Raw genomic sequence first — 23,933 nt, forward strand, 5'->3', positions numbered from 1 at the left:
TCGTTTCGCTCAACACCTTCGCTCAGTCCGCCTTAACCAAACTGATCTCCCGGTGGCTGAGCACTTCAACTCCCCCTCCGACTCCCAGACTGACCTTTCTGTCATGGGCCTCCTCCAGTGCCATAGTGAGGCCCACTGGAAATTGGAGGAACAGCACCTCATATTTCGCTTGGGCAGCTTGCAATCCAGCGGTATGAACATTGACTTCTCCAACTTTAGATTGTTCCTCTGTCCCTCTCCTCCCCTCCCCCTTCCCAGTTCTCCCTCTATCTTCCACTCTATACCTATATCCTTCCGTGGTCCCGCCCCCCCTGACATCAGTCTGAAGAAGGGTCTCGACCCGAAACGTCACCCATTCCTTCTCTCCTGAGATGCTGCCTGACCTGCTGAGTTACTCCAGCATTTTGTGAAGTAAATAATTTTAACATGTGGTCATCTTGCAAAAAACCTTCTTCATGGGCAGTTTTGCAGGATGGAGCATGACTTGCATCCACCCTGACATTTTGAAGTGAAAGATATCTGTGAATGATTTCTTTTAAAGTAGGGGTGAGTGTTGCACATCAGCTGACACGAGTGGTGGACAGAGTGAAATCTTTGTCTGAAGTCCAGGGGCACCAAGATGTTTGCTGACCAACTCGTACTGACTGGAGACCTGGGCCAGGGACACATGCAGACCAATAGTCACATCCTGACCACAGGCTTATTCTCACCACATTGACTGACCATACACAGATACTTTGATCAGATGCAGATTTACCACATGTAGACATACTCTGACCACAGACAGGCTAATCACACACGTCGTTCTACATGTGGTCAGAGTGTGTTTAAGAAGACTGGCTACACACAGAATGATCACACTAGGCCACACTCTGACCACAGGCAATCTGGCCACCTGCAAACTAATCACAGGCAGACACATTCTGACCACGTATGCGCTGACCACACACCGCCAGGTTCCGGCCACACACAGTGTACTCTGGCCACACTAGACATACTATGACCATTTGCAGTCTGTCCAAATGCGGAGCATGTGCAGACATGCTAACCATGTGTAGACTTACCTTGCATAGACACAATGTGACCACACAAGGCACACACTCAGATCATAACAAGAATGGTATTCTTGTTCTCGCCTCTTCCATTTCCCACCCATCGCAACTGATCTTTCCTAGTTCTTTCCTATCTCCAGGTACCCCTCTTCTCCTAAACCCCCCCACCCCATCCACCGCCTCTCGGTCCCTCTTCCCTCAGCTGCTGCACTTCCCACTTCCCTTTCCCTCCCAATGCCTTTTCGCTTCAATATCCAAGACCCTGAAAGCAAGTATCGGGCAGCACATCAAGTAGTGAGGACAATTGTATGAGAGTAAAAGAGGCTGAGTGACACAGGATTGAAAATGATGCTCCATGCAGCCCATTTGTAATAATTAAGCAATCCCACAGCAAACAGATCAGATTAAATGTCTGTAGGCCTGCTACATCAAGTATTTTATCATATCATCATATCATATCATATATACACAGCCGGAAACAGGCCTTTTCGGCCCACCAAGTCCGTGCCGCCCAGCGATCCCCGTACATTAACACTATCCTACACCCACTAGGGACAATTTTTACATTTACCCAGCCAATTAACCTATATACCTGTACGTCTTTGGAGTGTGGGAGGAAACCGAAGATCTCGGAGAAAACCCACGCAGGTCACGGGGAGAACGTACAAACTCCTTACAGTGCAGCACCCGTAGTCAGGATCGAACCTGAGTCTCCGGCGCTGCATTCGCTGTAAAGCAGCAACTCTACCGCTGCGCTACCGTGCTGGTATTTGGGCTGGTTCATGTTGTAATGTACAAAACGGGATCCCAATATATGCACAGCAAATTCCAATGTACACCATTTCATAATGAGCTGATGAACTGTTTCAGTAATATTCATAGATTGGTCAGTTTTAGCCTCATTGCAAGCCAGATTTGAGAATTGAAACAAAATTCAGTGCAATTTAAGTGAGAGCTATCCTGTTTGAGGAGCTGTGCTGTGGTCCCCTACTCCTCTTTGCAACAGTGCCGTGGAATTCTTTACGTGCACTTGAGAAAGCAGACTTTGGTCCAAATGCATCTTATGGCCTGTAATTCTCCCAGCACCCACATGAAAGCAGTGAGCTACGATTCAAATGTCTTCAGTTAACCATGTCTCCCTTCTGATTGCCCTGCATCTTTGTTGATACCTCTCCCCTTGCGTTCAAGAGAGTCAAGAGTCAAGTGTTTTATTGTCATATGTCTCGAAACAGAACAATGACATTTTTACTTGCAGCAGCAAAACAGATATGTAAACATGACAATAAACAACAAAAATAAGTTTTTAAACTGTATATATAAAAACAAACCAAGAATAATAGTGCAAAGTCCTGGCTTGCCCAACCTCTCCCTAATGCACAGGCCTTTGAGTTCTAGCAACATCCTCATAAATCTTCTCTGCACTCTTCTCAGCTTAAGACATCCTTCCTCTCGCAAGGTGACCAAAATTGAATGCAAAACTCCAAATAGGACCTCACCAAAGTCTTGTACAACTGTAACGCATCATCCCATGTTCTATACTCAGCAACCTGACTGATGAAGGCCAATGTATCGAAAGTCTTCACTACTCGATCTGCCTGTGATGCCACTTTCAGGGAACTATGTCCCTGTACTCCTAGGTCCTTTGGCTTTACAACACCCTCCAGGGCTCTACCATACACTGTGATGGTGCTGCCCTGGTTTAACTTTCCAAATGTAACACCGTGCACTTATCTGCATTAAACTCCATTAACCATTCCTCAGCCTACTTGCCCAGCTGATCAAGATGCTGTTTTAATTTTTGAAAACCATCATCACCGTCAATAATACCATCTACTTTAATGTCATCTGTAGCTTATTAATCATGCCTTGTACATTCTCATCCAAATCATTGACGTAAACTACAAACAGCCAAAGGCCCAGCGCTGATTCCTAAGACACACCACTAATCACAGGCTTCCAGTCCATAAAAACAACCTTCCACCACAACCTCAGCTTCCTTCCATGAAGCCACTTCTGTATCCAGTCAGCTAGCTCTACCTTGAGCCATGCGATCTAACCTTCCAGAGCAGCCTAACATGCAGAACCTTATCAAAGGCCTTGCTGAAGTCCTTGTAGATAACATCTATGGCCGTGCCATTTTGTCAATCTTTTAGTTACTTCTTCAAAAACCTCAATTTGAAAGACACAATCTCTCATGTACAAAACCATGCTGACCATCCAGAATCAGCCCCTGATTATCCAAATGCATATAAATCTATCCTTCCCATCCTTCCTTCTTAACAACATGCTTTAATACCCACCCCAATATTATGTTCCTAATATCGCCTTTGAATGCTACACTTTATGAATCCCTCTGGCCCGCTGTGTTAAGGAAATTATTTTGCCATTGTTGTTTCCTCATTATACTGATTTTGCCCTGGTAACACAGACTTTGAATGGTTTGTATAAAAACATCACTCAGTGATGGATGGAGAACTCCCCACTGAGCCAAGGCTAGTAGAACTTGTCTCATTGGAGATGTCAGCCATGGTAATTGGCCTTACACCAGCCTCCTCCCACTACTCATTCTCTGCCACTATTGTCACCATCCCAAATCTCGGAATAAAAATGATCTGAACTGAATGTACATATATTGTAAGACATTCCAAAATAGTTCAGGAAACAAAGCCTGGAATATTTTCCAGACAAATTTTAGTTTTCGAGCTCAGGTCAAATAGCTGATAAATCCATACAATCTTGTAAATTAGTGATAAATAGAAACTATTCAGGAATGCAGAATATATAGATCACTGTCTTTGTTAAATTGATTTTAGAAATTATACTGTTATGCAGTCAGGAAAGCTGTAAATTTGTTAGGATTTAAGTCTTGTTATTTTTGATAGCTTATATCACGGATGTAATCCAGATACAATAAGTAGGCCATGAAACTGAAATACCACACATTCGTAACCCGATTTATAGAACCAGCAGGTGGAACCCACGTTGTCTATTTACCCATGCCTGCAGAACCAACAGCTTCACATTGCGACAGAATCCTATCCACACAGAGCAGAACTGGCTGAAAACATGCTAAAGATCAGAAATCAGCCTAGCCAGGGAAAATTACTCAGTAGTGGCTCAAAATCCAGATGATGGATGCCAAGCCCCTTGGAACAGTAGAGATTGCTGTTCAATGTGGTGCGATCAGTTGTGGAATCTTAAATAAAGCACGCATCTTTGTCACTTCTGATTAATCTGAAATATTTATATTAACACATGGCAGCGACGTTTAAGTAAAAACTCTGAGACTTTGCACTTTGGAACTCTCTTCCACTCACCTCCCAAGAATTCCCCCCAAATTGGAATTATTCCCACTCTAGCTAGAACTGGCATCTGTGCATGAGAGATTGGAAACCCACGACAGATGTTGACAGTGTCTGTGCAAATCCTATGTTTGAGCTTCATGCACAGCACCACAGTCCAAGGCATGACCATGAACTATCCAGTGGAAAGTTGCTCGTGTTACTTAATGTTGTTTTACTTTACATTTTAACTAAATCTGAAATGACCGCTTTCTTCGTAACCTTTACCTGTGTTGTGGCTCAACAACTTGAGCCGTTTTCTACATGATGATAGAAGGTTGCCAGAGCAGAGAAAGAATATATCTGGATTCCAAATTCAATTGAAGATTGTAATTGTGAATTTAACTGTGAGATGAATTAAACCATTCAGAGAACTTTAGCTGGATGTCAGGACATTGCATAATTTTATTCCTTTTCACCTGTCAACTTCTGATAATTCACAGGTTTAATGTTTACTAAGACAAATTGGTTTTTAGGTAAATAGAGAAGTGCCTATCCAACACCCCCTCACTTCAAGAAAAATAGGAAGGTAATCTCCTTGCCAGAATTCATGATAAGCAATAAGCGTTAAAAATGTTAACCAAATCCGTTGGAAATATTGCCATGATTTTAAGTGAAATAAATTACTTTTTGATCAATAGATGCCACAGAGTGACTAGGCATCTACCATAGGAGAGTAGTTGCTGAAAGTTGGGAGTTCTAAGTACAAGGTTGGTAAAAGTATTAAAAAATTGATTACTACTGAAATAGAACATTAACCCTTTGTTAACTTTTCTGATTACAGGTGCCTGCAGTTTATGTACAAGGAGCAGAATTTCTTCCTGAATTCACATTGATCCCTCGGGAAAGTTATCCCGAAGAATCATTGGGAGACCAAACCCTGAGTCACAAGTCTGAAGATCAGGTTAGTAATTATTAAGTAGTGTGCAGCAGGTATAATTATACAAACATTGCAGGAGCCGAGAGAAAATATAACAATGTGGTCTTTTGTGTTTGATCTTTATTGGTGTTCATGCTCCATGTTGAAAGTAGAATGCTTCCTTTCTATCTTTCTCAATCCACCTGCAACATTGTGTGTCGGAATGAACTGCAGATGCTGGAACAGCACCTTGTATTTCGCTTGGGTAACTTATACCCCAGTGGTATGAACATTGACTTCTCTAACTTCAAATAGCCCTTGCTTGCTTGCTTGCTTGCTTGCTTTCTTTCTTGCTTTCTTGCTTTCTTTCTTTCTTTCTTTCTTTCTTTCTTTCTTTCTTTCTTTCTTTCTTTCTTTCTTTCTTTCTTTCTTTCTTTCTTTCTTTCTTTCTTTCTTTCTTTCTTTCTTTCTTTCTTTCTTTCTTTCTTTCTTTCTTTCTTTCTTTCTTTCTTTCTTTCTCTCTTTCTCTCTTTCTCTCTCTCTCTCTCTCTCTCTCTCTCTCTCTCTCTCTCTCTCTCTCTCTCTCTCTCTCTCTCTCTCTCTCTCTCTCTCTCTCTCTCTCTCTCTCTCTCTCTCCCTCTCTCCCTCTCTCCCTCTCTCCCTCTCTCCCTCTCTCTCTCTCTCTCTCTCTCTCTCTCTCTCTCCCCCTCTCTCCCTCTCTCTCTCTCTCTCTCTCTCTCTCTCTCCCCCTCTCTCCCTCTCTCCCTCCCCCTCCCTCCCCCTCTCTCCCTCCCCCTCTCTCCCTCCCCCTCTCCCTCTCCGTCTTATTGTCTCCGACTACATTCTATCTCTGTCCCTCCCACTCCCCTGACATCAGTCTGAAGAAGGGTCTCCCCCCGAAACACCATCCATTCCTTCTCTCCAGAGATGCTGCCTCTCTCGCTGAGTTACTCCAGCATTTTGTATCCACCTGCAACATTGTCTGGCTGGTACCAGTCTCTCACTGTTTACTGTCCAAGTGGAACCCCACCTGTGCTGTTGAGTTCTAAGTGAGAATTAATCAAATTCACAGAGAGCCAGCAAGCTGAATGTTTGGCTAAACTGGGTCAAAATCCGCGAGAAATGATAGTTGAAATGTTCAAGCTACTTGGCTGCCCAAGGAAAGCTATTCTCCCAGCATACTTCTGCAGTTGGAATGCAGTCCTATAAATCTTATCAGCTCAACAAACATTCCACTCTGACACAAGGAACTATGTGCTTTTTTGTATTTGATTTCTTTTTTTTTATGGGGCATGAAAGTTATTTCAACTGAATAAAATTGAAAAAGCTGTTTGTAAAGCTTCACTAATGCGGTGTTGTGTGGGCATAAACAAGACTAGTGAAAGTGACCATGATCCTTGCCTTGTTAAAAAAGAATATGTGAAACTTTTTGATTGTTTAAAGTGACACAAAGCAGAACAAATTGTGTAGTTTCACCCAAGGCTGAAAGCAACTTAACGGATCTATTTTCTTCAAAGCCTGAAGGTAGTACTGATAAGAAATATCAATGTTTTATCAATGTGAATTTATCATGACACCAGCTTCTAGTTTCATGAGAATTTTTATTTGTTTTGAATATTCTTTAAATGACCCTCATTTTTCTTTTGTGGGACGCGAGTATGTTTGGCAAGTCCAGCATTGCCTGCCTCTAATTCTCCAGGAGAAGGCAGTGGTGTAACTGTTTTCAGCTCGTGTTTGAGAATGAGATGATATAATTTGTCAAGATTAATCAAGTAATCTGAAGTCATCTTACAGTGGGAAAGAACATTTGGCAGAGTTTATGCCAGGTGCCCATTTGTGTTCCTCTCCAAGACTACTTCCACTCCCACCGAGTGATATGCTGTTGAGCCCAAACCCATGCGGTGTGATATTTCATAATCTTTCAGGCACTCTGTCTCCATCAACTGACTTTATCGATTTCCAGTAGGAGTGCTGCAAAACTGTCAATTGCTAGAAATGTATAAATGAGGTCAAGGTGTTGTTTTGAATTATTTGATGAGCCGGATCTGGCAGCAACGGTGCAGTGCTTTGGGAATGCAGACTTCATGATGCATTCACCCGTATCAAGTGGCGACTTGATAGGTTGGAATGTGGGTAGGTGGAGCCAGGAGAGGCCTTCCCGCCCATCCCCACCCACAATCCCAACAGTGATCATTAACAACATTATCACTTGCTTGACTGGTGTCCAGGTGCAATACACGTTTGTTTAAAGTGCCCCTCCAAAAGTGATCAAGGGCAGTATGGTGGCATAGCAGTAGAGCTGGTGCCTTACAGCGCCAGAGACCCGGGTTCAATCCTGACTACGGGTGCTGTCTTTATGGAGTTTGTTCATTCTCCCCGTGTCCTGCGTGGGTTTTCTTTGGTTTTTACTTCCACATTCCAAACACGTGCAGGTTTGTCGGTTAATTGGCTTCGGTAAAATTGTAAATTGTCCCTCGTGTGTATAGGATAGGTTCGAAGAAGGGTCTCGACCCGAAACATCACCCATTCCCTCTCTCCTAGATGCTGCCTGACCTGCTGAGTTACTCCAGCATTTTGTGATACCTTCGGTGTGAAAATTGTTAAACTGTTGAAGTAATAAAGACTCGTCATTTTAGAAGCAGTGACAAGGAATTCCACGACAAGCCTGTTGCCTGCATTGTTTGTGTTCGCAGTCGATAAACTCCACCCCAAAACAGGCTAGTTACATCAAACTTCAAATACTATAAGTCAGAAAACTTCTTTAAATAATGATCTTTGATTTACGGAATGTTTCAAGGATTAAGTTTCATTGATGTGGTCTCGGAGCATTTCAGAATGTAATCAGGTCATTTCTCTTGGGTCTTGGCAACACTTCTTCAATATTTGAGCAGATTTGTAGATAAGGTCTGACATTTTAGAAAGAGTTAGAATGGGTATTGATCCAAGCAGAAAGGAATGTTCAGTGTTAGGTGAAATTCGGTGCTGTATGGTACATGTTGATCCTCACAGCCTTATTCCATTGCCACACTGTAAAAGGACAAAAATTCATATGGGAAAATGGATCTCAATTAGGTTTCAGCTGCTGTACACTGTGTAGTTCTATTTTCCAGGAAGTGCCAATATTTGTGATACAGGTGCATAATGGTTATGTCACAATGGCAGTGATTCTCAGCCATGGAAGTGTGAATTGACACATCACTGCTCCTGGAACAAGGGGCTGATACTGTTAATCTGTCAGTATGGAGATTTACAGTCAGACTCAACCTGCTTCCCCACAAATGTTGTCGAGTGTTTGGGCATCCCACGCATTTGCGATTTCGAAATTGTGACCTTACCTGTGGCTTTTCCATCGGAGGTTTCCATGAATTTTGACAGCTTTGTTTTGAGGGATTAATCATCCTCTCAAAACTGACCACAATAACCATCATCGCCGATGAACCCGATGTTTCAAATTTCCATAAACTCCGCAATTGTTGCTGTGCATTGAACAGCTGACAGACTCTGTTGCACGATTAAACGGAAGTGGAACACTGAAAGTTCAAAAGGTCACTTGAAGTTCTGAGGCACAGAGTAAAAGACCAGCTTGGCAAGAGGGAAAGATCTTCAAAATTATTCTCATGGGTAAATGACCTAAGTAGGGCTCTACATTACAATTTCTCCCTAATTACAAAAAAGGTAATTGAAAAGTCACTGTGCATAACTGTAACTGAAACAGCATGCTACTAATACTCTTTTAATATCTATTAGACAATGCTCTATAGTTGGACTGCACCTGCTATCTCGAGTTGCAATATCTGCCTTCAGTTCTGCAAGGTGGTGTGCAATACTTTGTACAATTTTCCCATCCGGTTCCACTATAACAGGCCCCCACCCTGCTTTGTTTTAGCTATGGTAAAAGTCAGGGCGCATTTGAAGGAATTAACAAGACAACTTTAAAGAAATAATTAGAGGGTTGCATTTCTGTAGCACCATTCACTGCAGTCCATGGCATTTAACAGTCAGTGAGGTACTTTTTGAAATGCATCCCTTGTAATAATGTGGGAAGTGTGACTGGGAATTTGCACACAGTGAACTGGCACAACAGCAATATGAGATTGGGCAGCTGGTCTGACTTATGGGTTTAGTTTAGTTTAGAGATACAACATGGAAACAGGCCTGCTGAAACAAAGAACTACAGATCGTAGTTTATACCACAAATGGCTGGGCTAACTCAGCAGGAAAGACCGCATCTCTGGAGAAAAAGAATGGGTAACATTTTGGGTCGTGACCCTTGAAGGGTCCAGCCCTTGAACTCCAACATATTGTGTCTATCTATCGAAAGAGGTCCGGCCATAAACTACTTGTCCAGAAGCCACAACTCAGTGCCCATTTAACCCATTTTTCTCCCCCACTCCAAATGAACCTTCAGTGCAAATTAACTGACTTTGCTGGCAGTTTCAATGACTCTCATGCACAGCAAGTGCCACTTGAATTTCTGCCAGCACATGGAGCCTCAAAAAATTACGCCCAGTTTTTATTGTTAAGCATTGCCAATCATGTGACATTTTCACCTGAATATTGGCAAAGAACCTTTATCCCTTGTGACATTTGTACGTGTTGCACTTGACATGGAGAGTGGATTGAATCCATTTAGAATGAAAAGTATAAACCACCGCTGCCATTCAGAATAATATGTCCAGTACCACCTTGCTGCTGTTCTCACCATGGGCCTTCTCTCTCCAAACTAACTGGACCCTTGTTTGCTGGAGGCCCTTCCTTATTTAACAAAACCTAGCTCTGCTTCCAACTGATCAGTTCCTCGCACCATAAAGGAAGCAACAGGGTGGCTGCTGTAAACATGGGTGAAAAAGCCCCACAGGCCACGAGCAAATAATCTGGTATCCAATCGATATGGATTACTTACCCTTCTGAAGCATTTAGTGTCATTTGATTTGACGGAAAAAGAATGCAAGTGAAAGGGAACCTGCTCTGAACAAGAATGCTCCAACCGTGGAAGTTGTTGGGGCCCAGGAGCCTCGTGAGAACCTAATCTGTCACAGCTTCAATGCTAAGTGAAGATGTGTCATCTGTCACATTCAAAGCTGCAACAGCATCAGAGAGGAAGATTGCTTTTGGGTACTTAACACGACCATGTCAGCCTTAATATGACAACAATGACTAATGGTAGCATTGGGCTTCAAGCTAAGTGGCTAATGCAGGAAAGTCACTTTTAATACTCTGTGACATTCAAGGGTATTGAATTTGCCAGTACATTTTGAATAGTGGATCATATTTTGGTAATTATCAACAATACTTGATGTCATCTCCTACTTTGTGACAAATGATATTGCTGTCATGTTTGATACTCTTCCTTTGATGTGAGGTTGCAGATACTGTTTCACTTTAACTGCACCTGGGTATTGTGGGGAGAAGAGGCATCTCAGGACACATCCCTGAGATTCAGAGCTGTTCAGCAGAGAGTTGCGTGTGATCACAATGCCTGGCCTCGGGTAATGGGATGTTTGTGAATGTGCTGCAGGATTGGCATTGTATATTGAGGGAAAGGGACAGAATGAGGGCAATGATTTAATCTCCCCTACTGCACACTGCACTTCCTGGGAAATTGAAGGAATGATATCAAGCACAGATGAAAACACAAGTTCTATTATAATTAAGTAACATTTGACATAAACAACTTAAAGGCTTTAAACACTGACTGGTTATATTATAAAAATATCAGGAGTCATCTCCCCTCCTCTGACTCCTAGAACATAACCCAAATCCTCCTCTTACACCTTTTCACACTGAACCCACCACCCAACGCCACCTCCCTCCTTGCATCCTCGTTCCTCCCCCTGCACATCTTTACTCTCTCATATTAACATAGTCAACCTCTTCTCATTCTAGATTTTTATTTTATTTTTAGATTTTAGAGATTCTGATTCTCATGTGCCCCCAAATCCCATGTCTCCGCCCCACACATTCCCGAACTGTCAGCCACTCAACCCCCAATACCCTCACATCTGCTCTCACCTCATCGATCTGTCCTTGCTCCTCTCTTTCCTCTCAAACTCCCCCCCCCTCCCCCTTACACCTACCCACCCATTCTCATAGCAACCCTGCCTTGTCATTCCTCGTCTCATATCGACGCACCATTGCATGCATCTTTCTCCCCTCTCCCATCCACCCTGTACAATGCCAGGCATCGTGTGCCCGGTAATCTGTGCCTCCCCCATCCTGCCTTGTATTTCACCTTATGATTCCTTTATACCTATTGTGGGCTTCACATTTGCTATAAATAAATCAGTAATTCTTTTCATAGTTTGATAGAAGCTGATACAATATCCTGACCCCATGTTCGCTGTGGTTCTTAGCAGTTCTTTCTCCTTGGAACCTGTCCATTTTGACTTTTTACGGTGTCAGCAGCACATCAGTGGGGTGGGTGGGGGGGGTGGGGGAGGGATGTTGTCTCATAACTCAGCGGGTTGACTTTCCCTGACATGGCACATTCCTCCTTCATCAAAGCCTTCCCATTCTTACTTTTACCCCCGACCGCACTCTCCTACCAGCCCTGACACTAACCCTCTTGCTACATTTAGTGGCCCAGTTGATGAACTTGCAGCTCAGTGGGTGGCACACTGGCGGCAGTGCGGGTCGTCTTTTGTGATTTAGTGGGTGCAGTCCTGACATTCATTGGGACAACTCTGTAACTAAGGAAGTGGATTTCTGTGACTCAGTGGATGAACCTTTGTAACTCACTCGTGGGGACATGCTTGTAGTAAATGGGGACCACTCGTAGAATACAGTGGGTGGATTTGCAAGACTTTGTGGGTGGATACATGATTCAGTGGAGCATCTGAAGAGAGGGAGCACCCCTGTGACTCAATAGGGCACATGTGTAGTGGGGCACTCTTATAGTTACATGGGGGAAACTCTTGTGTAATGGGGGCACACTCGTGACACTGTGGAAGCACTCTTGTGGTGAGCATGTGATTCAGTGGGGGGTCTCTGTTGTAAAATAATTCTGTACAACATAGGAGGGCACTTCAGAAAAGAGAAATCCCTTTCCCCACTAATGTAACCTATTCTACCCCTTCATCCCACTCCATTTCTAACAATTGTCAGCAGATTCTACCACTCAACACATAAGGGACAGTTAATCTACAAAAAATGAGCAAATGGGATTCGTGTAGGTAGACATTACAGTTGGCATGGACAAAGTGGAGTATAAATGCCTATTTCTATGATTCTATGATTTTAGGACTGGTAGTGAGATTGCAAAGCCTTTGCAATGAATAAAAGCAATTACTGTCTGCACTGTCAGAAATGCAAGGATAGATTGAACTGCGGAGTAGATCGTAACTTCCTAACACTGTCACCTCAGCCTTTAATTAAACTGTTCTACAGTGCAATCTTGCTCCTGTCCCAGATGGAACAATTCTCTTGCCCTTGACAAGGCTGACAATAGCCTGAACACAAGAGCAGCCCATACACTCGATGATTTGATTTTTCACAAGACAATGCTAAGGTTCTCCCAGTATAACTACAATCTTGAAAATCTCTTTTTAACCAAGTCAGAAAGTAACCACTGGGAGGGCATGCATATATTTCAGAACCGTTCTTGTGTGACTTGTAATACTGCAGAGCTGCACATTAAACCAAGCGTGGTTCAGTGTGAGAAGAATGTTATGTTATATATCAAATTGACTGGCCATAAATTACCTTTAATGTTGGAAAATCCCAAACAGTAAAAGACCACCAAATATAATAATTTTAAAAAGTCTGTTGAAAAGAGTAGACTGGATTTGTCGTGCTGAATACACTGAAAGCAATGAGCAGACTATGTACATGCGACTGATTAGCATTTGATTTCGCAACATCAGGATCTTTGCAAAAAAAAATTGAAACATAGAATGTTATTGGATTCAGGATATCTTTATTTGTCATCCAAAAAACAAGTCTTTTGGACGAGATTTCGTCACCCACAGTCCAACAATAAGAGCAATAAAATAAGCAAATTGCACAACCCCAACCAACACAAAACACAAAAAAATAGAAACATCCATCACAGTGAGTCTCCTCCAGTCCCCTCCTCACTGTGATGGAAGGCCAGAATGTTATTTTTCTTCCCCTGCCGAGCTGTCTTCTCTAAGTTATTGCAGTTATTTTATCAATGATTCCTAGTTCCTCATATCACTCATTTCTCAAATTCTTTAAAGTATGGACTCTGATTCACAAATGTTTGAGATTCTCTTTTTATTTCCAAACCAACTGATGCTTACATTGGCATGTTCTTGTTTAAATTAGTTCCCACCTCTCGGTGAAAACTATCTTGCACCATCGATATACTAAAACTCTCGTTTGTTTGTTCCTGAACTACAGCCAAAACGGTACACGATAGCGCAACAATTTTAGGCCCACCGTCGTTCCTTTGGTGCTAATGGAAGAAGTTTCATTTAACTCGGTTTATATTTTTAAAGTTATTCACATTTTAAAGTTTACATCTATCTCCTAGGGAGGGAGGGAGGAGGGAGGGAAGGGGTGGAGGGAGGAGAGGGAGGGAGAGGGGAGGAGGGTGGATAAGGGGGGTTAAGGGGGGTTGAGGGGGATGGAGTGGGGGGACGGGGAGGGGAGAGGAGGGGGTGGAGGAAGGGGGAGGGGAAGAGGGCAGGGGGAAGGGGTGGAGGGAGGGGCGAGGGGAGGGAGAGGGGGAGAGGCAGAGGAAGGGGTGGAGGGAGGGAGAGGGGAGGGAGGGGGGGGAGGAAGGGGTGGAGGGGGAGTGGAGGAGGAGTGGAGGAGGGAGGGGGAGGGAGGGGAAGGGGGGGGAAGGTGCTGCACCAATACTGGAGAGGTTTGGGCCCAACTTGGTCTAGTTTACTATAATTCTCTGCTGATTACTGATTCTTCTCTGTGATGAGCCCTCAACCATATTTCCTAATCCTGTCAGGTCAGTGGACAAAATCCTCACTGCTCAAATGTAACCCTTCATGGACACTAACATCCGAATGGAAGCCTGCCACACCGTTTTTTGTTTAGTAGTTCATGCAGTTCCCTGCATTGTTCACTGCAAGATAACAGTGCAGGGTTGTCAGATTTCAATGTCTAGGGACTTGTGAGGCAGCAGGAAGAGGCCACCCCACCTGCTGAATCCCCTTTCTCCATTAACTGTCCAGGAGCCACAAGTGCCCTCAACTTGTTGCTGTGTGTTTTTTCCTCCTGTTCAAAGGGTCTCAGACCTGAAAAAAAAATCTGTTTGTCTTTCCACCCTGCTGCCTGACCTGCTGAATATTTCTAGCATTTTCTGGTTTTTGTTTCATACTTCAAGCACTTATAGTGTTTTAAATTTTAATCTGCTTAGTTTAATTTAGTTTAGAGATACAGTGCAGAAACAGGCCCTTCGGCCCACCGAGCCCGCGCCGGCCAGCGATCCCTGCAAATTAACACTACCCTACACACACTAGGGAGAATTTACACTTGTACCGAACCAATTAAACTACAAACCTGTACGTCTTTGGAGTGTGGGAGGAAACTGAAGATATCGGAGAAAACCCACGCGGTCATGGGGGGAACTGTGGTTGTGGTAGTGCTGTCTCTGGTCTCCAACTAACTCTCACAATTAGGAAATGTGTGGTCATTTAAGCAGTCAGGTTTGGTGAGGTTTGATTAACTTGGTTAATTAGCCCAGCTAGCACAATACTGCACCTCCACATAATTCTTCAACAATTTTTAATACCCCTTTCTTTGTTTATCAAAACAAAGGTCCAGTGTCTCTCACTTACATCTCATCCTTTGCTCTCTGAGACTGCAGACGTCCTATCAACAGATGGCTGGCCAAGTAGTATATTCAAAATCTGAATTCTTAATCTTTTGATTCAGCCCTGGGTACTATGAACATAGTGAAAATGGTTTTATATGTCAGATAATCACATTGAATCGAAGCTGTCAATCCTGCCATTTCTGATCATGAGCGTTTGTCGTCAGTGAAGCGATCAATTGAAAAGGTGGCTCTGTAAATATCCCCATCCTCAACAATGGTGGAACTGTTGAGTCCAACAGACAAGACTGAAGCTTTTACAACCATCTTCACCCAGCAGTGCCCAGTGGTTGGGCACAGTTCTTTTGCAAGATGGCCGGAGGTCGTGAGGGAGGTTACTTGTTACTAGTTCATGAGGTTAGCACTAATCCTCTACAAAACTCAGAGAGCAGAAATGGTTCCTGATTGCCACAAGCATCGCACTTTGGTAAAAGATAGCCAAAAGATACTCAACTATTTCACACGGCGTTTCCAGTCAGACAGCTGTCATTGGGTTCAGCTTGAAGGAACCATAGAACGAGGATTCCGTCAAACACCCTTCTTCCATTTTCACCTCTCTGAGCTCCAAAAAATACACAAAAGAAAAAAGTGTGGCGAAAATCTGCTGGAGGAACACAACAGGTAGAGCAGCATCTGTGGAGGGAAATGGGAAGTTGATGTTTTGGGTCATGACCTTTCATCTGATCTCAAAGAGTAGATGGGAGATACCCAGTATAAAGAGGTGATGAGGATTGGCAGGGCAAGTGATGGCAAGAGATAGATGGATCCAGGTGAAAAGGGATTGATGGATAGATGGAGTCTGGGAGGTGACCCATTTCCCACCCCCAGCTGATTCCATCTGCCCATCAACCCCCATTCACTTGGATCTATCTAGCACTTGCCAGGTCTTGCCCGCCCCCACCCTCCTCATCTATTTTATACTGGCTGTATCCCCTTTACTCTTTTAGTCCAATGAGGAGTCCCAACCCAAAACATTGAATGTCCATTTTCTTCCACTGATTGATCATTGATCCAGATGCCAGCACTTGCAGTCTCTTGAGTTTCCTAAGAAGTAAACAAAACAGGTTGCACACTTGCACTTGTATTTGCAGAAAAAATAAATTATTCTGCCTGAACTTCAGTTAAACAAATGAAACAAAATACTCGTGATGGTAGCTGTTGTGGGAGGGGTGGGCATGGTAGCGGGGTATCCTAATTGACTAGTTGCTCAGGAAGTCAATCATTTGTTTCTGTTTAGCATTCACCAGACCGCTTTAAAAATCCTGACTTGCTGAAACACAGTCTGAGTCCCATACCAGTTACCACCACAAGTATTTTGGCCTGAAATCCATTCCTAGGCACTGCATTCCATGCTCACTGCGACGGAGGATTCAAAATGGAAACTCGGCATCATAATTGATTTAATTATTTTAAAATTAAGACCTGCTAAATTTTACTGAGAAAGTCTAGATCACAAATATCTGAACATTGGGAAAGTCTCTGTGCCTGAGACACATTCTAGCAGCCTTCTCTGCAGCAATGTTGCGTGCAGGCAGCAGGGGATGCTGTTTGCTCTCTGTATCTTCGGAAGTTGTTCATTTTGCATTACTGCAGAATAAAACACCATGCATTTTGCACCAGCAGGTTGCAATATAAAGGCTGTTCTTCCATCGAGGTCTCCCTGCTCTGCAGCGGATGGACCATCGCAGGTCTATTTCTGGGCAGTGGGCAAATCCTGGCTTCCCACCCAGCAGAAAGGTCATTCCAAGCTGCAATGGCCTGTCCTGCTTTGCCCTGACTTAGGACTCATGCCGTCCAAGGAGGACACAGCAACTCCCACTGAGTTTCCAGCTCTCAAAAAATGGAGACGTTAGCTTCATTGAGAAAGCTTACTCAAATTTTTCAATTAATTTAATTGAATTTATTTTAACGTGATTTTCTAAGGCAGTGTGCAAGCATGTAGAATGTGTGCATCGGTATGTGCGCTCTGTGTGTGTCTATGTCTATGCATGGTTTGTGTGTGTGTGTGTTTGCATGTGTATGTCCCTGTGTGCATGCTGCATGTGTGTGTGTGTGTATATATGTCTCTGCGTGCATGCTGTGGGTGTATGTAACAAGTAAAATGGATGAAGGAGAGCCAGTGGATGTAGTGTATCTGGACTTTCAGATAAGGTCCCACACAGCAAAATTAGAGCACAAGGTATTGGGGGTAGGGTATTGACATGGATAGAGAATTTGTTGGCAGACAGGAAACAGTAGGAATAAACGGGTCCCTGTCAGAATGACAGGCAGTGGCGAGTGGAGTGCCGCAAGGCTCGGTACTGGGGCCACAACTATTTACAATATATATTAATGATTTAGATGATAGAATTAAAAGTAACACTGGCAAATTTGCAGATGACCGAAAGCTGGGTGGCAGTGTGAACTGCGAAGAGGATGCTAGGAGGTTGCAGGGTGACTTGGACAGGTTGAGTGAGTGGGCAGATGCAGTATAATGTAGAAAAATGTGAGGTTATCCACTTTGGCGGCAAGAACAAGGAGGCAGATTATTATCTCAATGGTGTCAGATTAGGGAAAAGGGAAGTGCAACGAGACCTGGGTGTCCTTGTACACCAGTCACTGAAAGTAAACATGCAGGCACAACAGGCAGTGAAGAAAGCTAATGGCATGTTGGCCTTCATAACAAGAGGATTTGCATACAGGAGTAAAGAGGTCCTTCTGCAGTTGTACAGGGCCCTGGTGAGACCACACCTGGAGTATTGTGTGCAGTTTTGGTCTCCTAATTTGAGGAAGGATATCCTTGCTATTGAGGGAGAGTAGCGTAGGTTCACGAGATGAATACCTGGGATGGCGGGACTGTCATATGAGGAAAGATTGGAAAGACTGGGCTTGTATTCACTGGAATTTAGAAAGATGAGAGGGGATCTTACAGAAACATAAAAAATTATATAAGGACTGGACAAGCTAGATGCAGGAAAAATGTTCCCAATGTTAGAGGAATCCAGAACCAGGGGTTACAGTCTAAGAATAAAGGGGAGGCCATTTAAAACTGTGATGAGAAAAATCTTTTTCACCCAGAGAGTTGTGAATTTGTGGAATTCTCTGCCACAGAAGCCAGTGGAAGCCAACTCACTGGATGAATTTAAAAGAGAGTTATTTAGAGCTCTGGGGGCTAGCGGAATCAAAGGGTATGGGGAGAAGGCAGGCATGGGTTACTGATGGTGGATGATCAGCCATGATCACAATGAATGGTAGTGCTGCCTCATTGGGCCGAATGGCCTCCTTCTGCACCTATTTTCTATATTTCTATGTGTATGTGTGTGTCCTTGGAACCGCTCATAGCAGTGCGTTCCGCTTCATAGACAAACATTGCAGCAAATTTCCACTTAGCAAAGCCTCACAAATGGTAATGATCAGTGGATAGTTATTCCAGAGCATTGACTGAGGGGAAATTGTTGTCCAAGACACTGGGAGGATATTCCTGTTCTTCAAATGTCCCATTGGTTCCGAGAGGGCAGCAGTTTAATGATTCACTCAAATCACCAGAAATCTGGCAATACAATCTGTTCGGACAATACTCCTGCCTGTACTTTGGTTCACCTGATTTTGATTATCCATAATGGGTCAAGGTCTTCCAGAATATAAATAATGAGTAATTCATAACTTGTCCAGGTATCAGAGCATTGAGCCCTGCACAAATTGTCCATGTAGATACTTTCAAAGAGCAATCCTGCTCTTTTCCCATATCTCTGGGCGGCACGGTGGCGCAGCGGTAGGGTTGTTGCCTTACAGCTAATGCAGCGCCGGAGACTCAGGTTCGATCCTGACTACGGGCGCCGTCTGTACGGAGTTTGTACGTTCTCCCCGTGACCTGCGTGGGTTTTCTCCGAGATCTTCGGTTTCCTTCCACACTCCAGGTATGTAGGTTAATTGGCTGGGCGAATGTAAAAATTGTCCCTAGTAGGTGTAGGGTAGTGTTAGTGTGCGGGGATCGCTGGGCGGCGCAGAACCGGTGGGTCGAAGGGCCTGTTTCTGCGCTGTATCTCTAAATCTAAGATCTGTTTGCTTTTCCTTCAATGGCTTATGTTGCCTTTTATTGACAAGCAAAACTACATACAGAGGATGATGGTGGTGTTTGGTGGGGGAGGGGAGGGGGGGTGGTTTGCTTTTGCGATCGGAAGCTTGTAACCATTGGTCAAGGATCGATGCTGGGACCCTTGGTGTTTGTCACAAATGTAATATAATTGGTATGTTTGGTATGTAAATTGTTGATAGTAAGGAGAATAGTATTAATTTACAAAACAATATTGATCAGTTGGTATGTTGGGTGGAGCAATGACAGGAATTTAATCCCTATAATTGTGAGGTGATTTATTTTGGGAGGTCTAATGTCGGTAGAATATAAACAAAAAATGCTAGGGAATACAGAGGAACAGAAGGACCTAATGGACAAGCTGGTTGATCCCTAAAGGTGGCAGCACAGGTAGGCATGTTGTTGAACATGGCATCCATTGATGTACATTAGCCAAGCCGACTGCCTCTCGCAGTTTATTTTTGCTTCAGCCTCCAGCATCTCCAGCATCCTGTATCTCCATTTTCAGTTCATTTTTAACTGACCAAAATATGCTGGAGGAACTCAGCAGGTCAGGGAGATCCCCAGATGCTGCCTAATCCACTGAATTGCCTCAGCACTTTCTCTTTTGCTTAATAATTCAGCAAATGCAGTCTCTTGTGTCTCTCTTACTTTTATCTGACCTCGCTTCTCACATTTCCAGTTCTGAAGAAATGTCCTCAACTTGAATCATTAGCTGTTTCTCTTTCCAAAAAATGCTGGGCGTTTCCACCATTTTCTGTTTTTATTTCAGATTTCCAGTCCCTCCATTGATTTGATGGAATTTTAGGGTGGGACTGTGATGCAGCTGGTAGAGCTGCTGCCTCACAGTGTCCGAAATCTGGGTTTTATGCTGACCTTGGGTGCTTCCTGTGTGGAGTTTGCACATTCTCCCTGTGATCACGTGGGTTTCCTCCAGGTGCTCCATTTTCCTCCCACATCCCAAAGGCATGCTGGTTGGGAGGTTAATTGGCCTCTGTAAAATTGCTCCTTTTGTGTTCTGAGTGGATGAGAAAGTTGGATAACATAGAGCCAGTGTGAATGAGCGATCGATGGTCGGTATAGAGTTGGTGGGTTGAAGTTTCCATGCCGTAATACTAAACTAAACTAAAATTAAATTTAGGTTCTATTATCTCAAATTTAAGTCAAATTTCATCTGCTGCATTTGGGCTCGGACCTCAAGAACTGCCTCGGAAGTTTTAATAGGCTAGATAATTTTAGTTATTTCAGAAGGAGATAGATATTTTGCTGAAAGTGAGGAATTGTGGTGGCAAAATGAGTTGGTTGAGAGAAAGGAATTGAATACTGGGCAGAATGGTGGGGACAGGCTTGAAAGGCTGAATGGCCAACTCTTTCGCCTATTTTCATGTATTGTTGTGTTAGAAGTCATCGGCCCAAACTTCCTCAGGTCAACTTCCTTATGCTATCCTGTCAGATCGTACCCAATAGTTTCTCGGGGTAGCAGTAGGTTTAATAGTTTTCTCAAAATAGAAATGGTGCTTTCCTGTTTCTCAAGAATGTGAAAGATACATCTGGATGCGCTGGGACGCATCCTCAGTGATGTGACCTGGGGTCATCGGGTGTTTCGGGTCTCACAACATTAGACACCCTCGCCCAGGCGACCCAGCCGGGGTTGATCAGGCCCCGACTTGCGTCCCAGCAGCAACCGCCCACGGATCAGCCCTCTTAATCCAAAGCCACCCAGTGGCTTTCTCTGCGGCTTCGCTTGCGGATTGAATGGCCCTCTTCTTTGCCAGCCCCGTAATGCCCAATTGATTGAGGACTTTGCAGAGTGAGTGCCCTGCAAAGCCTCTACAGCCCATCTCTATGGGTTCATAGTGTGTCTTCCAGCCTCTATCCTGGCACATCTCCACCAGTTCCCGATACTTTGCGCGTTTCCTCTCATTAGCTTCTTCAATATGCTCTTCCCAGGGCACTGTCAGCTCCAGAATGATCAGCTGTTTTGTCACTTCGGAGATGATGATCATGTGTGACCGGAGTGATGTTGCTCTGATGTGGTGTGGAAATTTCAGCTGTTTGCCCAGATCGATATGCAGCTGCCAGTCAGTGGCCGTGTAGAGGAGGCCCGCACTTGTTTTTGCTGTGGTCGAGGCTTCTCTCCAGATTTGACAAAAGTTTCTCAAGAGTTAGAGAGACGTTTAAAAGCTTTTCTGAGAACGCTACAGTATTTTACAGTATTCCCGAGATAGCCATGGTGCTTTCCAATTTTCCTAGGACCACTGTTGTGGTTTACAATTTTCCTGGAAGAGAAGTGGAGTTTTACACTTTTACTTGTGATGAATTTGTAAAAAGTCAATGTCAAATTTGTTGTTTGCTCCCTAGTAGGATCATTAAATATTTTTGGGAAACCGGCTTCAGGAAAAAAAACAGCAGGTGCAATGGAGCGGCATGCCCCAAGAATGTAGTTTGTCCACAAACTTGCCTTTACTTTTCCTTTGGAAAGAATTTAGTGCTTTGGTGCATTATTTCACCCAATTACATTTTTTAAATGGCTGATTCCCCAACAGGTATTCAAAGATGTGATTCTATTATGTGATTTAACAATATACTCATTTGTCAACGTTCCTGTTGGTAGAACTGAACTCATCTTCCTTCTAGACCTTGTGCAGGGGCTGCTGCTCTGGATATTTTTTTGTGGTAGGATGAACTGCCTCTTGGATGCTGACAGGTCAATGTCAGTGCCATATGTATACAGCCCAAAACTACACAGCTCTGCGGCAAGAAACCTATTGGTATAAACCCCCTAGCAATATCAACGTGGGTTATAAATATTCGGCAGCTGTAGATTCACAGATTCATGGAGTTATACAGTATGGAGACAGGCCCTTCGGCCCACATTGTCCAAGATGCCTACTTGCCCTTATTCCATTTACCTGACTTTGGTCCTTATATTTCTAAATCATTCCTTTCCAAGTATCTTTCCAAATGTCTTTTTAACCTTATAATTGTATCCACTTCCAGACCATGTCTTCGGACAGCTCATGCTATATTTACACCACCTACTCTTCAGATTCCCTTTCAATCTTTCCCCTTAAACCTATGTTCTCTAGTTTTAGACTCGTGTTACCTGGAAAATGAATGTAGTTATCTATCGTATGTAGCCCCTCATAATTTTATACACTCTGTAAGGTCACCCTTCAGCCTCCATCACTCTGGAAAACTGTCCTGCCCAAACTCTGTCCATCATTTTGCGCAGCTCTTCAGACAGGCGTGCAATTTACCACAAAACCCGTTATCACTTTCATTCCATTTCATTTTAAAGTTTGAAGATTCATTGTATCTTTTTGCTTTTAAATATTACAAATACCCAATTTGCCACACTATGAAAAAGGACAGCATTTAAACAGAAGAGGCGAATTGTAGGGTAAATAGAGATTCCCATGCTGATTTTTGAAACAAAGGGCAATAATCATCCATTGCATATGGAGAGAACTGGAGTTTGGCGCAGTGTTATTGCAGGGAATGGAGTGATTTGGATCATGTACAGGTAGATGATATTAGTTTACCTAACCAACATGTTCGGCACAGATTTTGTGGGCTGAAGGGCCTGTTCCCGTTTGATGTTCTATGTTCTAACATGTCTTCTTGGCTGATTTGGCCCTCCAGTGAGGCCGTCAACACCAGTGGGTTATAAACCAAGCTTTCTCCTCTATCACCCAAAGAGGAATTGTAAACAGTTCATCCAGAGAAGACTGCTTTACTCAAATGGAGAAGACAAATAAAGCAAGTGTACACAATAAATGGTGGGATGGCTGAATATTGGACTACATGCCACAGATCTCTGAATAAAGCAACAGAGATAAGAAAAATGGTTAAGAGTCATAGAGTCAGATAATTGTACAGCATCGAAATGGGCTCTTCAACCCACTGTGTCTATGGCAACACCAATGCTAATCCCACTTGCTTGTATTAATTCCATATCCCTCTATGCCATGCTTATTCAAAGTATCTGTCTAGATGCCTCTTAAATGTTGTTACTATTCATGTCCTTACCACCTCTAGTATCTTAATCGAGACATGTTTGTGAGAAAACTTTGCCCTTTTGGAAACCGTTTAAAATCTCACCTTCAGTTAATGCTAAGATCTTTAGTTTTAAACACCTCAACCATGCGTAACAGGCATTATTTCTTTATAATTTTACAATTTTACATGCCCCTGTCATGTCACAGCCTCCTTTGCTCCAGGGAAATCAGACCTAGCCAATCTGTCCATGGAACACAAGCCCTCCAATCCAGATAACATCCTTGTCAATCTTTTCTGCACCCTCTCTAACTTAATCACATCTTGCCTGTAGTGTGGCATCAGACCTGCACACAATAGCTGCCTAACTAATCCATTGTACAAATGTAATTTGTCATCCCAACTCTTGTTCTCAGTGCCTTGATCGTTGAAGGCAAGCATGTCACATGCCTTCATCACTACCCCAAAAGTATTGTCACTTTTAGGGAACTGTGTCCTTGTACCCCAACATTCTCTGTTCAACAACATTCCCCAGAGCCCTATCATTTACTGTATATGTCTTGCCCTGGTTTAATGTGCCAAAATTCATTACTTCATGTTTTTGTGTGTTAAATTCCATCTGTCACCCACTTACCCACTTTCCCAGTTGATCTACATCCTGTTGTAACCCAAGACAAAGTCATTTACTGTACCACCAGTTTTGGTTTCATTGCAAACTTACTAATCATGCTACTGGCATTCTGATTTTACACATTAATATATTTGACAAGCAGACTCAACACCATTCCCTGTGACACACCAATGGTCACAGGCCTCC

At 43.4% G+C, this 23,933-nt stretch overlaps 1 protein-coding gene across 1 annotated transcript in view; it reads left to right on the forward strand.

The window, feature by feature from the left end:
• Positions 1–23,933, forward strand: part of LOC144589925 (ADAMTS-like protein 1) — a 431,785-nt gene that overhangs the window by 91,292 nt on the left and 316,560 nt on the right. Inside the window, exon 2 of the mRNA XM_078394882.1 lies at positions 5,178–5,297. Coding sequence (XP_078251008.1) covers positions 5,178–5,297 — 120 coding nt within the window. The remainder of the gene's footprint in view (positions 1–5,177; positions 5,298–23,933) is intronic.

Source organism: Rhinoraja longicauda, chromosome 3, assembly GCF_053455715.1.
Source record: "Rhinoraja longicauda isolate Sanriku21f chromosome 3, sRhiLon1.1, whole genome shotgun sequence".
Taxonomy (NCBI): Eukaryota; Metazoa; Chordata; class Chondrichthyes; order Rajiformes; family Arhynchobatidae; genus Rhinoraja; species Rhinoraja longicauda.